General features: G+C 43.4%; 1 protein-coding gene across 9 annotated transcripts; it reads left to right on the top strand.

Annotated features, from left to right (window-relative positions):
- The first annotated feature begins 250 nt into the window (after nt 1-250).
- arfip2b (ADP-ribosylation factor interacting protein 2b) lies at nt 251-13,881 on the top strand. Of its 9 annotated transcripts, none has more exons than XM_030100807.1 (11): nt 251-563; nt 2,647-2,757; nt 5,477-5,533; nt 7,262-7,370; nt 8,137-8,193; nt 9,104-9,190; nt 9,485-9,600; nt 9,701-9,922; nt 10,027-10,184; nt 11,179-11,353; nt 11,447-13,881. In XM_030100807.1, exons 2-11 carry the CDS (start codon nt 2,659-2,661, stop codon nt 11,600-11,602), a joined length of 1,236 nt encoding a protein of 411 aa, XP_029956667.1. In that variant the 5' UTR covers nt 251-563; nt 2,647-2,658; the 3' UTR covers nt 11,603-13,881. The 9 variants fall into 9 exon arrangements, with proteins under 9 accessions (XP_029956667.1, XP_029956668.1, XP_029956660.1 ...); XM_030100800.1 differs by having other exon boundaries at nt 434-563; nt 5,477-5,509; XM_030100799.1 differs by lacking the exon at nt 251-563 and adding an exon at nt 709-1,345.
- Nucleotides 13,882-16,140: the final 2,259 nt, after the last annotated feature.

The raw sequence follows: 16,140 nt of genomic DNA, 5'->3' as shown, positions 1-16,140 counted from the left end.
AAAAATTATTCTTCCTGTGAATAAATGTGGGTTTGCTTTCGAAATACCTACATTTGTGAATAAAGAATTTCCCAAACAAACTCAAGATGTTCACTAAATACTGAGCTATTTTGTTCATTCTAACATTAATAATAAGGCGCATGCAGACGATTGAGAGGTTTTCGTTTTCTTTATGGTAGTGACGCATCTCTCCGTCAATAGACGCTCTTTGTGTGGGAGCGCGTCAGTAAAATGAATTCCTCGGTGTCGTCAGTTCCGTAAAGCGCTCCTCCTGTCTTCATCCAGCAGGAGATCCAGGATTATTTACGAGGAGTCCACAAGACCGACGCGCTTACAGCAGGACCTCACCCGGCGATGCTGCCCCACAGCTCGTGAGCAGCTGCCCCTCGTTGTTGTTGTTGTTGTTTTTTTTCTTCTTTTTTTTGTTGCCCCGGGCAGAACAGCCGCAGCGGTCCAATAAAACCACCGCGCACGAGCTGCGATGCGCCGCCGCTAGCTGGAGATTAGCCTGCGCGTTAGCCTCTCAACAACCTCCTGTTTTTAACGACGGAACCAAGCACGCCGTAAGTCAGCCCTAACCGACATCCAGCGGGGTTTGTTCCCCCCAGCCCGGAGCTGTGTGCAGCTGCAGTTGTTATCCAGCTGCGCTCTGGGAGCGGGTTTGTTTACTGTCGTCCCTCCTTCCTCTCTCCACTACTTGACGTGTCAGCTGGACGCAGGCCTTCACCTCCCAGCAGTCTCTCTTTACAGGCTTCATTTGGCTCTTAAAAAAAAAAATAAAATAAAAAATGCTCGGAACTAGTTTGTGTTTATGTGTGGAATAGTAACAGAAGGAGACGGAGCCAGCTGGACACCTGTGCTGATGCACCTGTTCTGGCTCCCAGTGGTCGCCATCACGCTGGAGACAGAGGAGCTGCTCTGGCCTTCAAAGCCTCACTTTGTACTTGTGATTCTGTTATCCTCTGGAATCAGCTTAAACCCTAAACTCCACTTTTCGCAGCAGATTGTTCTTTTATTCTCCTGCTTGCCCAAGTTACTCATTCCTGATGATTCATGTGAAACAATTAAGTTGACTTGCTCCACACATCAACTTCACTGCTTCTGTTCAAACCTGACACTGAACTATGACATCCATTACCCCAACCCATTTAAAAAATATTAGAATGTATGTGGTGTTTCAGGTTTAGCCGGTGCGTTTTCATACACACCTTGAATACAGGGAGGATGTCAAGTGCATATGTTGCTGTCGTTTTCCTTTCCACCTGATTAATCTCTTCTGTGTAATTTCGAGGATTGTTGAGCAGAAGGAGCGGTTCGTCGGGGTGGATGACATGCCATTCACCAGGTAGCAAGTCTCACTGAAGTTTCAAATATTTACATTTCGTATAGTGTATTACAAACAGTTGAAAAATGATTGATATAAGTGTGAGGACAAACTGAACTGCTGCTTTCACACTTGTGTGCTGCAACTCATTGTGAGCCACTGCAAAGCCTTGACAAACTGCTCAGCTGCTCAGTCAGCCTGTCCAAATCCCATCCTAATAAGAACAATAATTTTTAACCCACATGGTAAACAACAGCTCGGGAACCAGACTTTGTCAACCGGTTGACTTTGGTTCATCTTTTAGCAGAGATGTGCCAAATAAATGTTGAATAATATCGAGTAAGTAGCATGTGACTTCTCTCCCATCTGTAAATAGTTTCTAAAATCATCCTATAGGACTTTTATCTTTGACCCGAGAGCCACAAAACCCACAGATCTATAATTAATCGCCTGCTGTATGAATAGATCCCTCCTGCATGTTGTGAGCGGTGAATTGTTTAACTGTTTGAGACCCGAGGCTGCATTGTGCTTGTTTTAGGACGGCTCCCAGCATTTGCAGGTCCCTCCCTTTCAGAGCCGTGCATTTTTCAGACTACAGTACCTATGTCCTCACGTCAGTCTTGAATACATTACCTGCCCTGCAATATGAAAATCACAGTGAGCCTGTACACCTGTAAACACACTACTCCCTATTAGTCTTGCAGCTTCATTCCAGGATTTGTTTTACACACACAGATGCACACGTATTTATTAATACATCCAGACTGCTCATTAGTGTTTGTGGGAGTGAATTCATTGGGCTATGAATACATTATCCTTGTTCAAACCGCGAATAGTTACTACAGTCTTTCTGGTTCAGCCTCCTTTGCATATTGTGAAGATGTCTGTGGCGTTGCAAACCAACTTATCGGTGCAGTTCGACCTGTTTAGACAGTTCAGATAGAGACATCTTTCCGTCTCGTCCTCCATGAGGTTTTTGGTGGAGCGGCCGCTGGTAACGTACAGTCTGGTAATGGAGCTTCAGAGTCGAGTGGCCACTTCAGCCAGGCAGCTGCGCATGGCGCTTTCATCGGCGCGTTGTCGTCGTTACCCCGAGCGGCAGCCTTGCTCTTTGAAAACCACCTCCGCGCTTGTTTGTTGTAATTATATTCCCATCTGCTTTAATGAGTTGGCAGTTTTCGCTAAGCTCTTTGGTCTTTTCCCTTCAAAGCAGCATTTAGCCCGCGCTGTTCCTCTACTGCTGCCTTTTTCACTTTATTTACACACAGTCGTCTGGAGTTTCAACACTTTTCTCTGTGTTTTCCCTTCTTTTTGTCCCCCAGGGACGGTGCATTATGACAGACAGCATCATGAGTAAAGCTGCCACAATGGAGATTCCTATCAATAGTAATGGCGACACAGGGACACTACCAGAAGACGACAGCCTGGAACAGGTGGGTCCTATAACCTCTGTACCAGTTGACAGTCTGCAGTCTTGTTTTTTTTTCAGGTTATTTAAAGCCGTTACAAAAAGGGTAACGAGCGCACAAGCTTGTGTCTTCCCCAAGGCAAAAAAATCATTTGCATTCTCAAAACCAAACTGCAGCAAGAAGAAAACTCGCAAGAGCTGTTCGTCTTTACGTCGGTCTGCTCGTCAGAAATGAGCCGACATGAGGTTCTTCTGTGGAAAATTTCAGTTCCTTCATTTAGAAACTTTTGCCTACTTACAGCAGTTTAGTTCTCTGTCTGTTAATGTCTGTCTTTGGTGATGAGGTTGCACTTCCTGGTGAACTCTGTCGGAGCGTCTTGTTTATCCACTGTATCCAGTGAAGCACATCTGTTCCTGAAGTTAGGCATCATTCACGTCGAAGCAAACAAATAAAATCAAACCTGCACGCTTCAGCAAGCTGAAATCAGTGTGTTCATCTCCCACTGGGACAAGCACAGCGGAGCTTCATATATTCAGATTAGAATATTCATTCTTTCCATTCTTTGACCTGATCTCCAGTAACATACGCAACAGGAAAATGTGTATCAGTCTTCAACACGGACTGTGTGAAGTTAAGCCAGTCCTTCACTCTGTAATTGACTTTTTTCTCTCAAATTTCCTTCATCTGATCATATTCAGCTGCTTGCTGAAGGATGGTCATTCACAAGCATCGCTACAGCCTTTTGGAGGGTAACCTAAGCCTCATTTAGTGCTTGGGTTTGATCGCTCTCCGATAGTCTTGGTGTCTCAGACACTGGCATTGCTCTCCCTCACTCAAAGCAGCCCTGCTGGGAAATCAGGTGCTGGAGGCCAGCTGTCTCCATGTGAACCCGCTGTCCCTGCTGACACCTCTCTTGGCCTCAGGTATAGGGTTACAGGCACAACACTGGCTTATTTGGTTAACCTCCACCCTCCATGTCGAGTTAAACTTCTAGATTACTGGATCTTAATCTACTTGTGGGCATCATTTGAAGATGAAATGTGTCCCGCCACTGATTTGTCTCAGGATCAGATGGAGAGAAGCAGCAGTCTGGCTGAGGTTGGAACCGGTTGTTCATTTCTCTGCACACGCCTTGCTGAACAAACAGCCTGAAGATCCTGGAGGATGCACTCTGTCTTATTTGCTCACCAAACTATGCGTGGCTTCCCTCAGGTCGTAAAACGTAAGCCATCCTTCTTGGCGTGGCTGAGGAGTACGAGTGTATGGTCTCCACGTCTGTGTGTTTATGTCTGAGAAATATTCAGCTCCTCTGTTGAGATCTGGATATTAACCAGTTGTCATAGCAACTCCGCAATTAATCTGAAACGCTGGGCGTTCTTTTGTCCTTGGGTGAAAGCCCTCTGAAATCAGATTGCTATCTGCTGTGCAGCGCCGCGTTTGGAGCTGCAGCGGGCCGCGCTGCTCCCGCTCCCGGAGATGAGGATTGGCAGGTTGAGGAAGAGCAGAAGTCTGCCTTCACATGCAAGTTTGTGTGTGTCGGAGGAGCCGCGGCAGGCCGGCGGCGTCTGAAATGGGATTGACTGCCAGCCGCGTCCCGGCAGAGGCATCAGATGGATCTGAGCAGCTCTTTTAGACAACAGGCTTTTAAGAGGTTTATTTTGCCGATGCATACTGTTTGTCAGAGGAGATTATACACTAATGAGCACGTATGACTACAATATGTATTGGAGGTTTATTATTAGGATTGTAAAACGGGTCGTTGAGGAAGCAGAGCCTCTGTTTTTATCCCGGATCTGCCATGCCATCGAATAACCAGCTTCAGGCTTCAAACACTGTGCAAACAAACTGTCCAGGGAGTGATCGGCGTTTGCTTCTGCTTCCTTTTACTTTGAGCAGATGCCAGATGAGGCAAACCTTGAAAATGAAGAAATACTTGGCTAAGCTTACAAAAAACTGTTGTTAATGAATAAACCAATTAGGTTAAAGTCATCGTTACACCAATACAGTACAGACTTTCTTTCAATAAACATAGAAAAACATTTATTTTGTGGAAGTTTCATTACTGTGAGTTAAAAGCTCTCAGTGTATTTTCATGTTTTAAGGCAGAGGTTCATAGAGCAGGTGTCCAGGTTGAGTTTGTTTTCTGTTAAAGCAAAATTGGCCTTTTTATTTTTCATCTGTTTAGTGTCTTTGGAGTTCCAAAAATCATCCAAACAAAAAACACGACACGCTACTCTCAGCTTGGATACTGGCTAAAATAAGAGGGCTGTCTTCTTGCGGTGTTCAGACTGTACTTCAGTGAGATGTGCGGTTGTACACAGTTCCTTCTTCATTCCCTTCATGTTGATATCACTGTTAACGTCTGCGTCTTGTGAATAAACAAACTTGTGGGGCCGTTTTCTTCCCTCGAATGATGAGTAATGTGTAGGTGTGTTGACACTCGATGTTTCACTTTGAATATTGAACTGTAAAAACGATGACCTTTGACCTGCTGTGGTGTCACTCACTGCTCTCCATCCCGCATCGCTGTTGTCTTTGGACACCATAATGATTTTTCTGGGATTTATTTTACATCCTTTTTATCTTGCTGCATGATTTCAGTCATGGATTTTTTTGTTCTTGTCTCCTTCCCTTTTCTTGTCTTTTTTTTTGTTTTGTTTTGTTTTATTTTTTGTTGTTGTTCTTGTATCATTGTCGACTCCTCTCCCCCCCTCCCTCCTCAACCCCCCTCATCTCTGTGCAGGCTGCAAAGGTGCAGTGGAGCTTAGATGAGAAGGTAGGGAGCTCCAGAGGAAACAGGGTGAGCAGGCCATTTGTGCATTCGCGTTTATACATGTGTGTGGTCGGTGTGCTGCGCTGCTCAGTGGTTTGACTCTAAAGGGCACGGAAATCGCCTCGCATTGCTAATGCCGGTCTCCTTCCTCACCAAATGTCAGCTATGCCCCCAAACAAACCACTGTGCAGCCTGAACTGTGCTACTTGTTAATCTCGCTCCTACTAACTGTAGCTAGAAGGAGTTTCTCAAACATGACCTGTTGTGAGAGATAACCCCAAATCCCAGTAGAAATGAACTAATAGCTTACATTTGATTCTTAATTTTACTCTAAAAACCAAAATAACCTGTGTCCTGTTTTGAGTGTCTTATGTAGACTAGATTCTTTGTGTGTGTGTGTTTGTTTGCACTTTGGTGATATGTGAGTGGGATCTCCAGGTGTGGGTTGACAGGAACATGGTGTCGCACTAATTTCCATGTCACACTAATGCTGTGTTGTTGATGTGCATCTGCTTCTCCTCTGTCTGGATGTGTCGGCTCGTGTTGCAGCCATGAATAGAACCGTAGTTGTGTTGTGACAGAAATGTTGAAGGTGTCTTCGCTGAGCCGAGCAGGTTGGTCATGACGAGCCACAACATATGTTTGACCAACACGACAGTCTGCAGCTGCTCTGTTTTCTGCTTTCCTATAGTATGAGGCCTGCACTTTGTTTGTTTACACAAAGGAAATGGCCATTTCCTTTTTGGAAGCATTCAAGATCTCTTCCAGCTCTCGTTCCCGGCAGAGTTAAAGCCTGAGATTTGCTCGTCATGTGTTTCTAAAGCTTAGAGCTGCAAAGCATCATGTGACGTCTGCAATTTAATTAAAGGCTTAAAACTAGGTATTCTCTCAATACACAGTAGACTCATCATGCATTTTAGAGGTTTGTAATAATGTATCATTTTCCTTTAGATAATTAATAAAAAAAAGAAAAAAACTATGCATTACTTCCTGATTTTGGCTCACAGAAATCCAGATTCCAATCTTCTTATTGCTATATGTGTTCAGTCTTCATGAACAAGATTCAGGAACCACTAAAAGAGGTTTTCTCCTAATATAAATTGAGTTGAACTGTTTTGAACAGTTTATGTGGCTCATCCAGCTCCTCTTCAGTTCTCAGTGTTTACCTTCTTACCTTATGCTCGTGTTTTAAGTTTGTAGAAATTAAATTAGAGACTTGTTGAAAATCTCCTGAATTCTTTGTTTTTCTATTTTTACCGGTTTATTTGTGAGCAGCAGTAAAAACACACACAGGGAGGCGGCTGCAGCGCATAACCTGTGAAAGTATTTATTTTCAAAAGGAGGAAGCCGGCTCACCTCGGCATTTCTTACTGTGAAGATTACTGGAGCCACTCGCTGGCTGAGCCCTGACGTCTCTCCCAGCTGTTTAGACACCCTTCAGCTCACTCTGCGCCGCGTCATCACAGGAGGGTTCAGCTCTGTTGGATTAATTATTGACACATACTTGAGTCATGTGTTTTCTGTCTCTCACACGTTTCAGTTTTCTAACTTTTCCTAACAAAGCAGTGTTTGTGTGTGTGTGTCACACACGAGTGAAAAGACTTTAACCCACATTGTCTGAATATAACACTGAAGTTATAATCTCCTGTCTACATGTCCCCGCCCTAAACTACCCCAACCCCACAAAACCCTCTTTCCTCCCCTCTGTTGTTGTTTTTTCTTTTTTTTTTTTTTTTTAATTGGCGTACTGTGTAGGATCTACAGCAAGTGATGGTATCCGGCCCTAATCTGAATGAGACCAGCATTGTTTCTGGAGGCTACGGAGGAACAGCAGATGGTATCATCCCCACCAGCTCCATCAAAGGTAGAGCTCTGCTTCACTATGTGTGTTTCTCTGAATTTTATTTACATCTTTTCACAGCGGGAGTGACACCCGTCTGGTCTGACTCTTCCGGGGACCGCATGATCAACCTTAAACTGATTGGGGGGGAAACAAAAATGGTTTATTGTGAATGTCGGCCTGATTCACATGAATATTATGTCAGGGATTTTAATCACATTGTTTTCTATGTTTAGCTGTTTCAGAGTTTCAAAGGATTAATGTAAATAGAAGTTTCTTTTGTATTTTTGGGAATAATGCATACACTGATCAGCCATAAAATTATGACTCTAGTGGATTTTTACAAGTTTTTTTTTCAGTTTTACAAGTTTATTACTTGATGTGAAGTTCATAAACTTACCAACATGAACTTCAGCAAGCAAGAAAAACAATTTCCATTACTTCACCAATGTGTGCTTCCAGTAGATAAATCAAACGGTATGAAAGTAGACAGTACCGCCTCTCTTTTGATTTTTATGTCAGTGTTGGAGGAAGGAGAAGAAGCGAACGTGAGAATTTGAGCAAGGTTAAAGGATCAAGTCCTGATGGCTCAAGCACAAAGCTTCTCTTCTTGTTGGGGTGTGTGCAGTGAGCCGTGGCGAGTCACTATCAAGAGTTTCACAGTGTGGCTGCAAAAGGTGGGACAGGCGGTTATAATGTTGTGGCTGATCAGTGCATACTCGTACTCATGGAGAAATAACCCTTTCTCTCGTGCTCTTTCACTTCTAACGACCCTCTTTCTGTCTCGTAGGGCCGGCCGTGCACTACAATGCCGAGTTTAACAAAGGGATCCCAGTTACAGGATTAGGTGGCTTGAGAACTAATTGTCATTGATAACGGAGAGCTTCATTTCCCAAATGTGGTGGAATCGTTTCACAAGAATGATTATAGAGCCTCAGAAATAAATCTAAAATATACTACACTTTTTTTTCTTCTTCTGTTAACTGCAGTAAACATGAAGTGATTTTGATCACTCGTCACATGATGACATCTCATTTTGGGACGATGCTCTCTGAACAGTGTCTTTTTTTAGATGGATGGCAGGCTGCCTCTCTCTCTCTGGTTCTCTCTCTATCGGTGAGAAGGACTGTGCGCTGATCTCCGTCTGCTGCTCCTCCTCCGTTATGTTGTGGCTTCTCTCCGTCACAGTCGGATTTCTGTCCTCGGCTTTCTGGCTAGCTTCACGTGTAAACTCACCCTTCACCCCAAAGCTCAACTTCTTTTCTGCATTTATTTTAAATTCAAGCTGAGTTCTGAATCAAAGCGTTTAAACTGAATTTCTGCAGCCGAACCAAAACTCTGTGCAGAGACCTTGAATACAGTCATGAATTGATATTGCACTTTTTTTAAAAATATAATTCATGTAAGTAATTCCAAACTGTCCTCGTCATCATCTTCACTGATCTGTTTGCATTGTTCACTGACTGTCATGCACTAAACGCTGTGTTTTCATCTTTGTGTTTACCCATCTTTGTCCTCCATCCCCTCCTACACCCATATTCCTCCTTTTTGTCTTTTATTTCTCCATTTCCTTGTTGTTTTTTTCCCCTCACATCTTCCTCCTCTATTTATCATCGCACGCTGCTTTTCAATGTAAATAAATATTCATTTCCGACCCTGAACGTTCCCAATATTAACTAAACAATGACCAATCCCCCCCTCCGACACCCCGCCCCGATTCAAACCCTCCCTCCACCCGCCACCCGTTCACATCGCAGACCTGCGTACGAAGGCCAGGCGAAGTAGCGTTCCCCCAAGCAGTTCTGCCATCTGCCACATGGCCAGCCAGTCACTTGAACACCAAGGTATCGGGGAGGGTAAAGGTGGCAGAATTTTCTTCTTCATCGTCATTTTCCTGCTTCTTACTAACTCATAAACCCCAATTCCGCTTTGCATGTTTCATGTGGGTTTAAATGGGTAGCGGTAATATTTGGAGGACAGAACTGAGGATCAGTTATGAAATATATCCTGGAGTTCCGGACGTAATGATGAAGTATTATTGCTTGGTTTTGATCTTAGTGGAGGGGATTCCTGTCGTGCCGCGCCCGAGAGTCTTGCCCTCGTTATTTACCGCGCTGCGTTTGATTCTCTTGTCTCAGGTTCCAACATGCACCACAGCAGCAGCAGCTCGTCCATGACCGCCGAGGAGACGACCCGCGGCGTCGCCGTGGAGAAACTAGAAACGATGAGAAAGTGGGGCCTCAACACTTACAAGGTATCACTGGATCTATCAGTTTATAGGACGATGGCTTTATTTTGTGAGTCACCCAGACACTCTGACAGACGACCTCCCGTGTCTCCTCCCGCCGCTTCAGTGTACGAAGCAGATGATCTCGGAGCGGTTTGGCCGGGGCTCCCGGACCGTGGACCTGGAGCTGGAGGCTCAGATCGAAGTGCTGCGAGACACCAAGAGGAAATACGAGACCGTGCTGCGATTGGCCCGAGCGCTGACCAACCACTTCTACAACATGGTGCAGACGCAGCATGCGCTGGGCGACACCTTCGCTGACCTCAGTCAGAAATCTCCGGAGCTGCGGGTGAAGCTTCAAAACGTTTTTCAGAATAAAATCCTATCATCTTGTGACAAATTGAAACTCGTTTGAGCTTTTCATCGTAAAGAAAAACGTGTTTTCCCTTCCAGGACGAGTTCGGCTACAACGCAGAGACCCAGAAGCTGCTGTGTAAGAACGGAGAGACTCTACTCGGTGCCATTAACTTCTTTGTATCCAGCATCAACACATTAGTCAACAAGACCATGGAGGACACCCTGATGACCATCAAGTTATATGAGAATGCAAGGTTAGCACATGCAGGGGACGAGTTATTCCCGTCACTTTAACCCGTTTAACCACACGCGGTTTGGTTCTTCCTCCTTTCTTTCTCGTTTCCTTCACACCAACAGGAAGGTTAGTCAGAGTGTTTTGTGAAATAGTTGTGCCAAACACACTGATTAGTGAGACTCACATTTTTGAGGTGCTTTGTGACTGCTGAAGCTGTGAGAAAAAAATGTTTACAGTATAATTTCATTCCATTCAGATCTAATGGATACTCTAAAAATATGTTCAAGGTCGTTTTTCTGTCACTCAGTGAGTGAGAACAGATTGTGGAAACTCCTTGAGAAATATATTCCATTTTGAGTCTGAATGGTCTGTTGACCCCTGAGAAAGTGTTCCACTGCGTGCTCTGTAAAGGTTTGAATGCCAATCAAAAGCAGATGTGAGAATGTGAAAAGTGTTACTCTTAGTGAAAACGCAGAGATTTGTCTGAATTCACAGCTTAGTTCACCAAAACGATGAGAGTGCTCCGAACACAGCTCGCCACACTACAGTACGATTTGGCCTTTAAACCAAAGAATTCCCTCAGTGGACCACAGAAGGGCTCAATATGTAGCGCATGACTCAGAATTAACTGCCTCAGATTACTTTTTTTAATACACACATCTTTGCAAAGATTTCTTAAACGTGAAGGGAGAGATGGGGGAAGACTTTATTCCTACTGCCCCCAAGTGGCTCAAAGAAAGACTAGCTGGAGGTTGAGCAATTTTGTATTGTTTGATGAATGGTATTAACTAAATCCTCTGCTGGATATAGAAAACGATGTATTAAAATAACGAACAGAATGACTCAATCCATTCATTCAGGAAGTTTAATTTGCATCAAATATGTTTTCATCCTGGTTAAGGTGTATGATGGAACTCCGAGAACTTTGATTTCAGCAGAGAGGAATAGTTGAGTGTTGGTGCTTTCCTTGACTCTCTCGTTGTGTCTTTCCACCCTGTTTTGTGTGGATTCAGGCTGGAGTTTGATGCCTACCGGACAGACCTGGAGGAGCTGAGCATGGGCCCGAGGGACGCCGTCACGATGGCCCGTATCGACGCCGCTCAGCAGCAGTACCAAGTCCAGAAGGAAAAGTACGAACGTCTTCGCTCGGATGTGACCATCAAGCTGAAGTTCCTGGAGGAGAACAAGGTTAGTCCGTACCTCAGTGCCGTGATTGTGAAAGTTTCATCTCGGCTGGTTTTTGTAAAACGAGCCTCTTCTGTGTGCGTTCTCTCCTTTCAGGTGAAAGTGATGCATAAGCAGCTCCTCCTCTTCCATAACGCCATCTCCGCGTACTTTGCCGGCAACCAGCAGCAGCTGGAGCAAACACTGAAGCAGTTCAACATAAAGTTGAAACCCCCCGGGGCCGACAAGCCCTCCTGGTTAGAGGAGCAGTGAGCGGCGGCGCCGCCTCTCCGTCAGCCACCTCCACCTGTTACCTGTTGAAACCCCCCAACTTACAGAGGACCACTACAGAGTGAAACGCTCTCAGATGACTGGATGAGGAGTGTGTGTCTGGATGATTAGACTTGAAGGATTGCAGGGTTTTTAATGAGAAGTAGGCTTTACGCGCAGCAGGAACGCCAAGTGGCCAGTCTTACCAACAGCCAGGGGGCTTTTAGTGCCTCTTTTCCCAACTTCCTTTTTCCCCCACTTTAACCTCTCTTCATCCTTTCCTCCCAGAGAAACTGTGTACCTCTTCCCTTCCCGCTCCTCACCTCCGCCCTCTTCTCTCTCAACACTATTTTGCCGTGTGAGGTTGTGTTAGTCATGTCGTGCTCCCAGTTAAATATCAGCGCCGCGCCATCTTCGTAACGGACCGATGGGGCCTGAAGATAAAGTGTTGAAACCATTAAGAGACGTTCAGATGTAATTACACAGTACTTTGAAACTTCCAGACCCGATCACTCTCCCAGTGTGCCTCCTTGTATATGAGCTAATGTATTAAATGGATGTGTGGCCTGAAGGAAGAAAGATAAGGTCAGAATAATATTTCTGATGGACTCAAATATGAAGATTTGTATGGTACACTGGAAGGAAATGTCTAGGCATTTCAAATCAATGTACATTTAAAATTTACAAAGTTCAATGATTGTTTGTAGCTTAAAAACACAGTGTGTCAAGTTTTTTTTTTTTTTTTTATTTGGCATCACATCTCTTTGGTATGTTATTTTATCTACAACCAGCTGTAATTCAGAGTGAGAGGATCTGCTGGCGTTTTAAACACCAGGCTTCATTTATGATTATCAAAAACAAACAAAAAAAAAAGGCCACAGATCTCACTTGAAAACTGAAAATCTTGTGAGTTTACTCACATATGCAACAATCACTTTGGGAATACTCCCACAGCTTCCCGGGATATTACTGTACACCCAAAGAGAACTGATGTTTATTGGACGTTGAGCATTCCATTGGTGAAGTGTCTCTGTGGGCTGAGGCGTCCGTCAGTCAGTCAAATCCAGCACACTTGACTCAGTTTTCTCAAACGCAACCGAAGAGGAATTCATTACATATATGTTGGCTTCGCATTCAATGTTACATTGCTTATTGAAATGTGTTTTTGTCGTTATGTTAAGGAAACGTCGTTGACATCTGGGATCATATCTTTCAGTTCTTTTAAGGCAGAATATATATAAATCTGTGGTTACTTTACTTCACACTGAAGACTGCTGTAGCTATCTTAATGTTACTCCTTTTATATTTCAGCATTAAATCATGTACTTCAGTAGCTGGGGGGGATATTGCTAAATGTCTTTTGTTTTCATGATAATCACTTTTAAGCAATCATCAATCGTTGACAAATAAAAGACAGAATTGTCACAAATTATTACAGATCTTGTAGATTATGTTTAGGGGTGTTATTCTGTTTAAATTAACATATCTAAAATGTATAGATGATTTAGAACTAAAGTACGCCTCAGGCCAGGAACATCTAATTGATGTATTTAAAAAAAAAACAAAACTTGTATATCTGTAAAACTATTAATAGAATGGTAATTCATGTCCCTCCTCTTCAGAGTTAAATGAAGGAAACAAACTGTCATGCTTTAGTTAATGGGCTCGTCCTCCAGCGTCTGGTCTCTATTTGCATGGAGGTGCAGATAAGTGACGCGCTCCGACGCTCTGCATGCCAGCTCTCATTTATACTGCACTGGCCTGGTGCCGCGCTTATTGATGGCTTCAGCTTTTCAAACTGAAGCAGAACCCAAACTTTGGGTTTTACTCATAATGCTGCACTATTAAGGACAATAACCGAGAGATGGATTTGGTTTGTTAACAAAAAAGCAAATATTGATTCTGATATCTGTGTGGCTTGTGTTTGATGTTTTTTTTTTTTCTTTTATACCTCAATATGTTTTATTTAGTTTGAATGGGAAAGTCACTCAGCAAATCTTTGGCCTCGTGTGGGTGGAATTGCAGTTTTACTGGCAGTACTTCTTGTCTATTTGCCCACCTCAAAGCAATATCAAGAAAATGTGACTCCTCTTTTCTGAACCTGCTCCTCCAATTCCTAACCCGGTCACCAAAATGAATGGCAATAGGATTTTCTCGTGTTTCATAGTTGTGAGACCTTCACTGGGGGAAAAAAAAAAAAGAAGAAATGAAGTGACGAGCAATTGAAGTCACTCTTACTAACAGATTGTTGCCAAGAGAGAACCAACATTTATAAAAGATGAGACTTTATTTGTGTACAATCGATGTTTTCTAGACTGGGATGGTATGTTGTACTGTATGAATGATTGCACATGAGGTATTTATGATGATAAGTGGAAGTTGTGTCATGGATTGATGTGATACTCTGCCTTCATTCCTCACTCCGACCTGAAAATTCCTACTCCACCCCAAGGGAACACAATTAAAACTACACATTTTCAAATGCTCTGCCTGTATTTCATTGTTTTCTCCTTTATTTTAACATTACAGCAGCTTTATGTTTTGTATTGCAACCCTAAGGAATCAGTCAAATAAAGCTTGAGTCTTTCAGAAATAATGAAAGTTTTTCAGAGGCATTGATCATGCATACTTTTCAGAATTTGCATGAATATTGCAATAATCAGACACATTTCATTTCCTAGATTATTGATGCTTTCCAGTAATGTTTGCCTGAAGGTTAACACACTAAACCTCAACATATGCACCGCAGTTTGTTTCATATTTATTTGCACAGCATGTGACGTATTTTGTTGGATGCAGTTTAATTCAGCATCATTTATATTACGTTGCACTTTTTATGCAGGATAACAGTTCAAAGTGGCTTGCAGGTGATACAGAAAGTGATCAGAACAAGGCAAAAATAATATATAAAAATGTGACTGGAAAATTAGAATTCAAAAGAAGTGAACTTGAGTCTGTTAGAGCAAATAAATCCAGGAAAGAACACTGTGGAGCTGATGCTAAACTAAACAATCTTTTAAAACATGTAATTATCAGTATAAAAGTTGATGAAATTGAAGTCCTTAGAAGGAATATGGCCATAATATCCCCATAGGTTAAATGACGCAAGTAAAAAAAAATGAAGTATTGTGACAAATTATAATCCAAACTGAATACGCTTTTTTTGTTTTTTTTTTACTTTATAAACATTCTGTGGATTCTGGCCTGACCTGTTGGGGGCGTGTCCTGCTGACAGTCGTGAACTTGATTGGTGGACAGGTGTCCTGCACCTGGGAGTTCAGTTTGGGGGGAATGACGTAATGACGCAGCACGTATTAGAGCACGAGGCGAGCTGCGAGCAGGTTTTAGTGTGACAGCTGCACGTTTTCAAAGCTCGGTGAGTAACATGACTGATCAGCTTTTGGTTTGTTTTCCCGCCCCGTTTGTGCAGCTCAGCTGTACTGAGGTGGACATGTGCTCAGTTCCTAACATTTCAACGTGGTCCGTGCACGAGTTGACAAGAGAATTCAAAAGAATTTCCCTAAAAAAGCAAATGTGGAAGTAATATACAGGTGCAACCTAACAAATTTTCAAAAAAAAAAAAAAAAAATCTAATTGCATCGTTCGTTATTTCTACTCTTAGAACTTATAAACTAAGAAGATTTTCACGTTTTGATTGTGATATTTCCATTCTGCTTCAAAAGAAGAAGTAAGAAAAAAAAAAGGTGATGTTTTGATACTTTCTGTTCTGAGAAGTTGTTATGGCTAAACTTATTAAAACACACAATCTATGCATTTGCTCATAAAAAAGTATGTTTAATGTTTGGATTCCACTGTGATCAAAATGAACTTTTCCATTGTGTTCCAATGTTTTGACCACAGGTTTTGACGTGCCTGAACATTACTCTCATTTTAAGCTGCCATTCAACAGATGTGAAAATTTTTCTTTGTGTGGACAAGGAGGTGGAATACTAGTCCCTAAAGGCAGGGATCACAACTGTTTCAGCTGTTTACTATAACCTCTCTTCATGTAAAATCCAGAATTTCCTGTATTTGTGAATCTTTTGTCTCCTCAGATTTGAGTCGTACGCGTCCTAGCACTCCCCCACCCCCCATCGATGGTTTCCAGCCTGCAGATGGAGGGAGTGGCGATGAAATCTGCTTCTGCTCTGGGCTGCTCGGCTCAAGACTCTCCTCCTCTTTTGCCCCTGGATGCTGAGGGGAATTCAGACCTCCAAGTATCTTGCGTGCCACCTGTCATGCCTGTTACAGCTGCACTTCCTCCACCACCACCACCCCCTCCTCCTCTTCCTCCTCCCCCACCTCCTCTTCCTCCTCCTCCTCCTCCTGTTCCGTCCTCCCGTTTTGGATCTTGTGATGTCCAGAGACGCTCCATGAAAAAGCTGAACTGGGATACCATTCCCAGCCAGCACGTTCTGGGGAAGCTGAATGTGTGGACGTCCAGTCGGCCTCAGAGAGACCTGGTGCTGGACATCCGCAGCATGGAGGAGCTCTTCAGCCGCGTCGACAAACGGGCCTCGCTACACAGTTCAAAGGTCACG

The sequence above is a fragment of the Salarias fasciatus genome, chromosome 10, assembly GCF_902148845.1.
Source record: "Salarias fasciatus chromosome 10, fSalaFa1.1, whole genome shotgun sequence".
NCBI classification, from domain to species: Eukaryota; Metazoa; Chordata; class Actinopteri; order Blenniiformes; family Blenniidae; genus Salarias; species Salarias fasciatus.
Note: the sequence above shows the minus strand (reverse complement) of the source record. Positions and strands in the feature narration are given on the sequence as shown.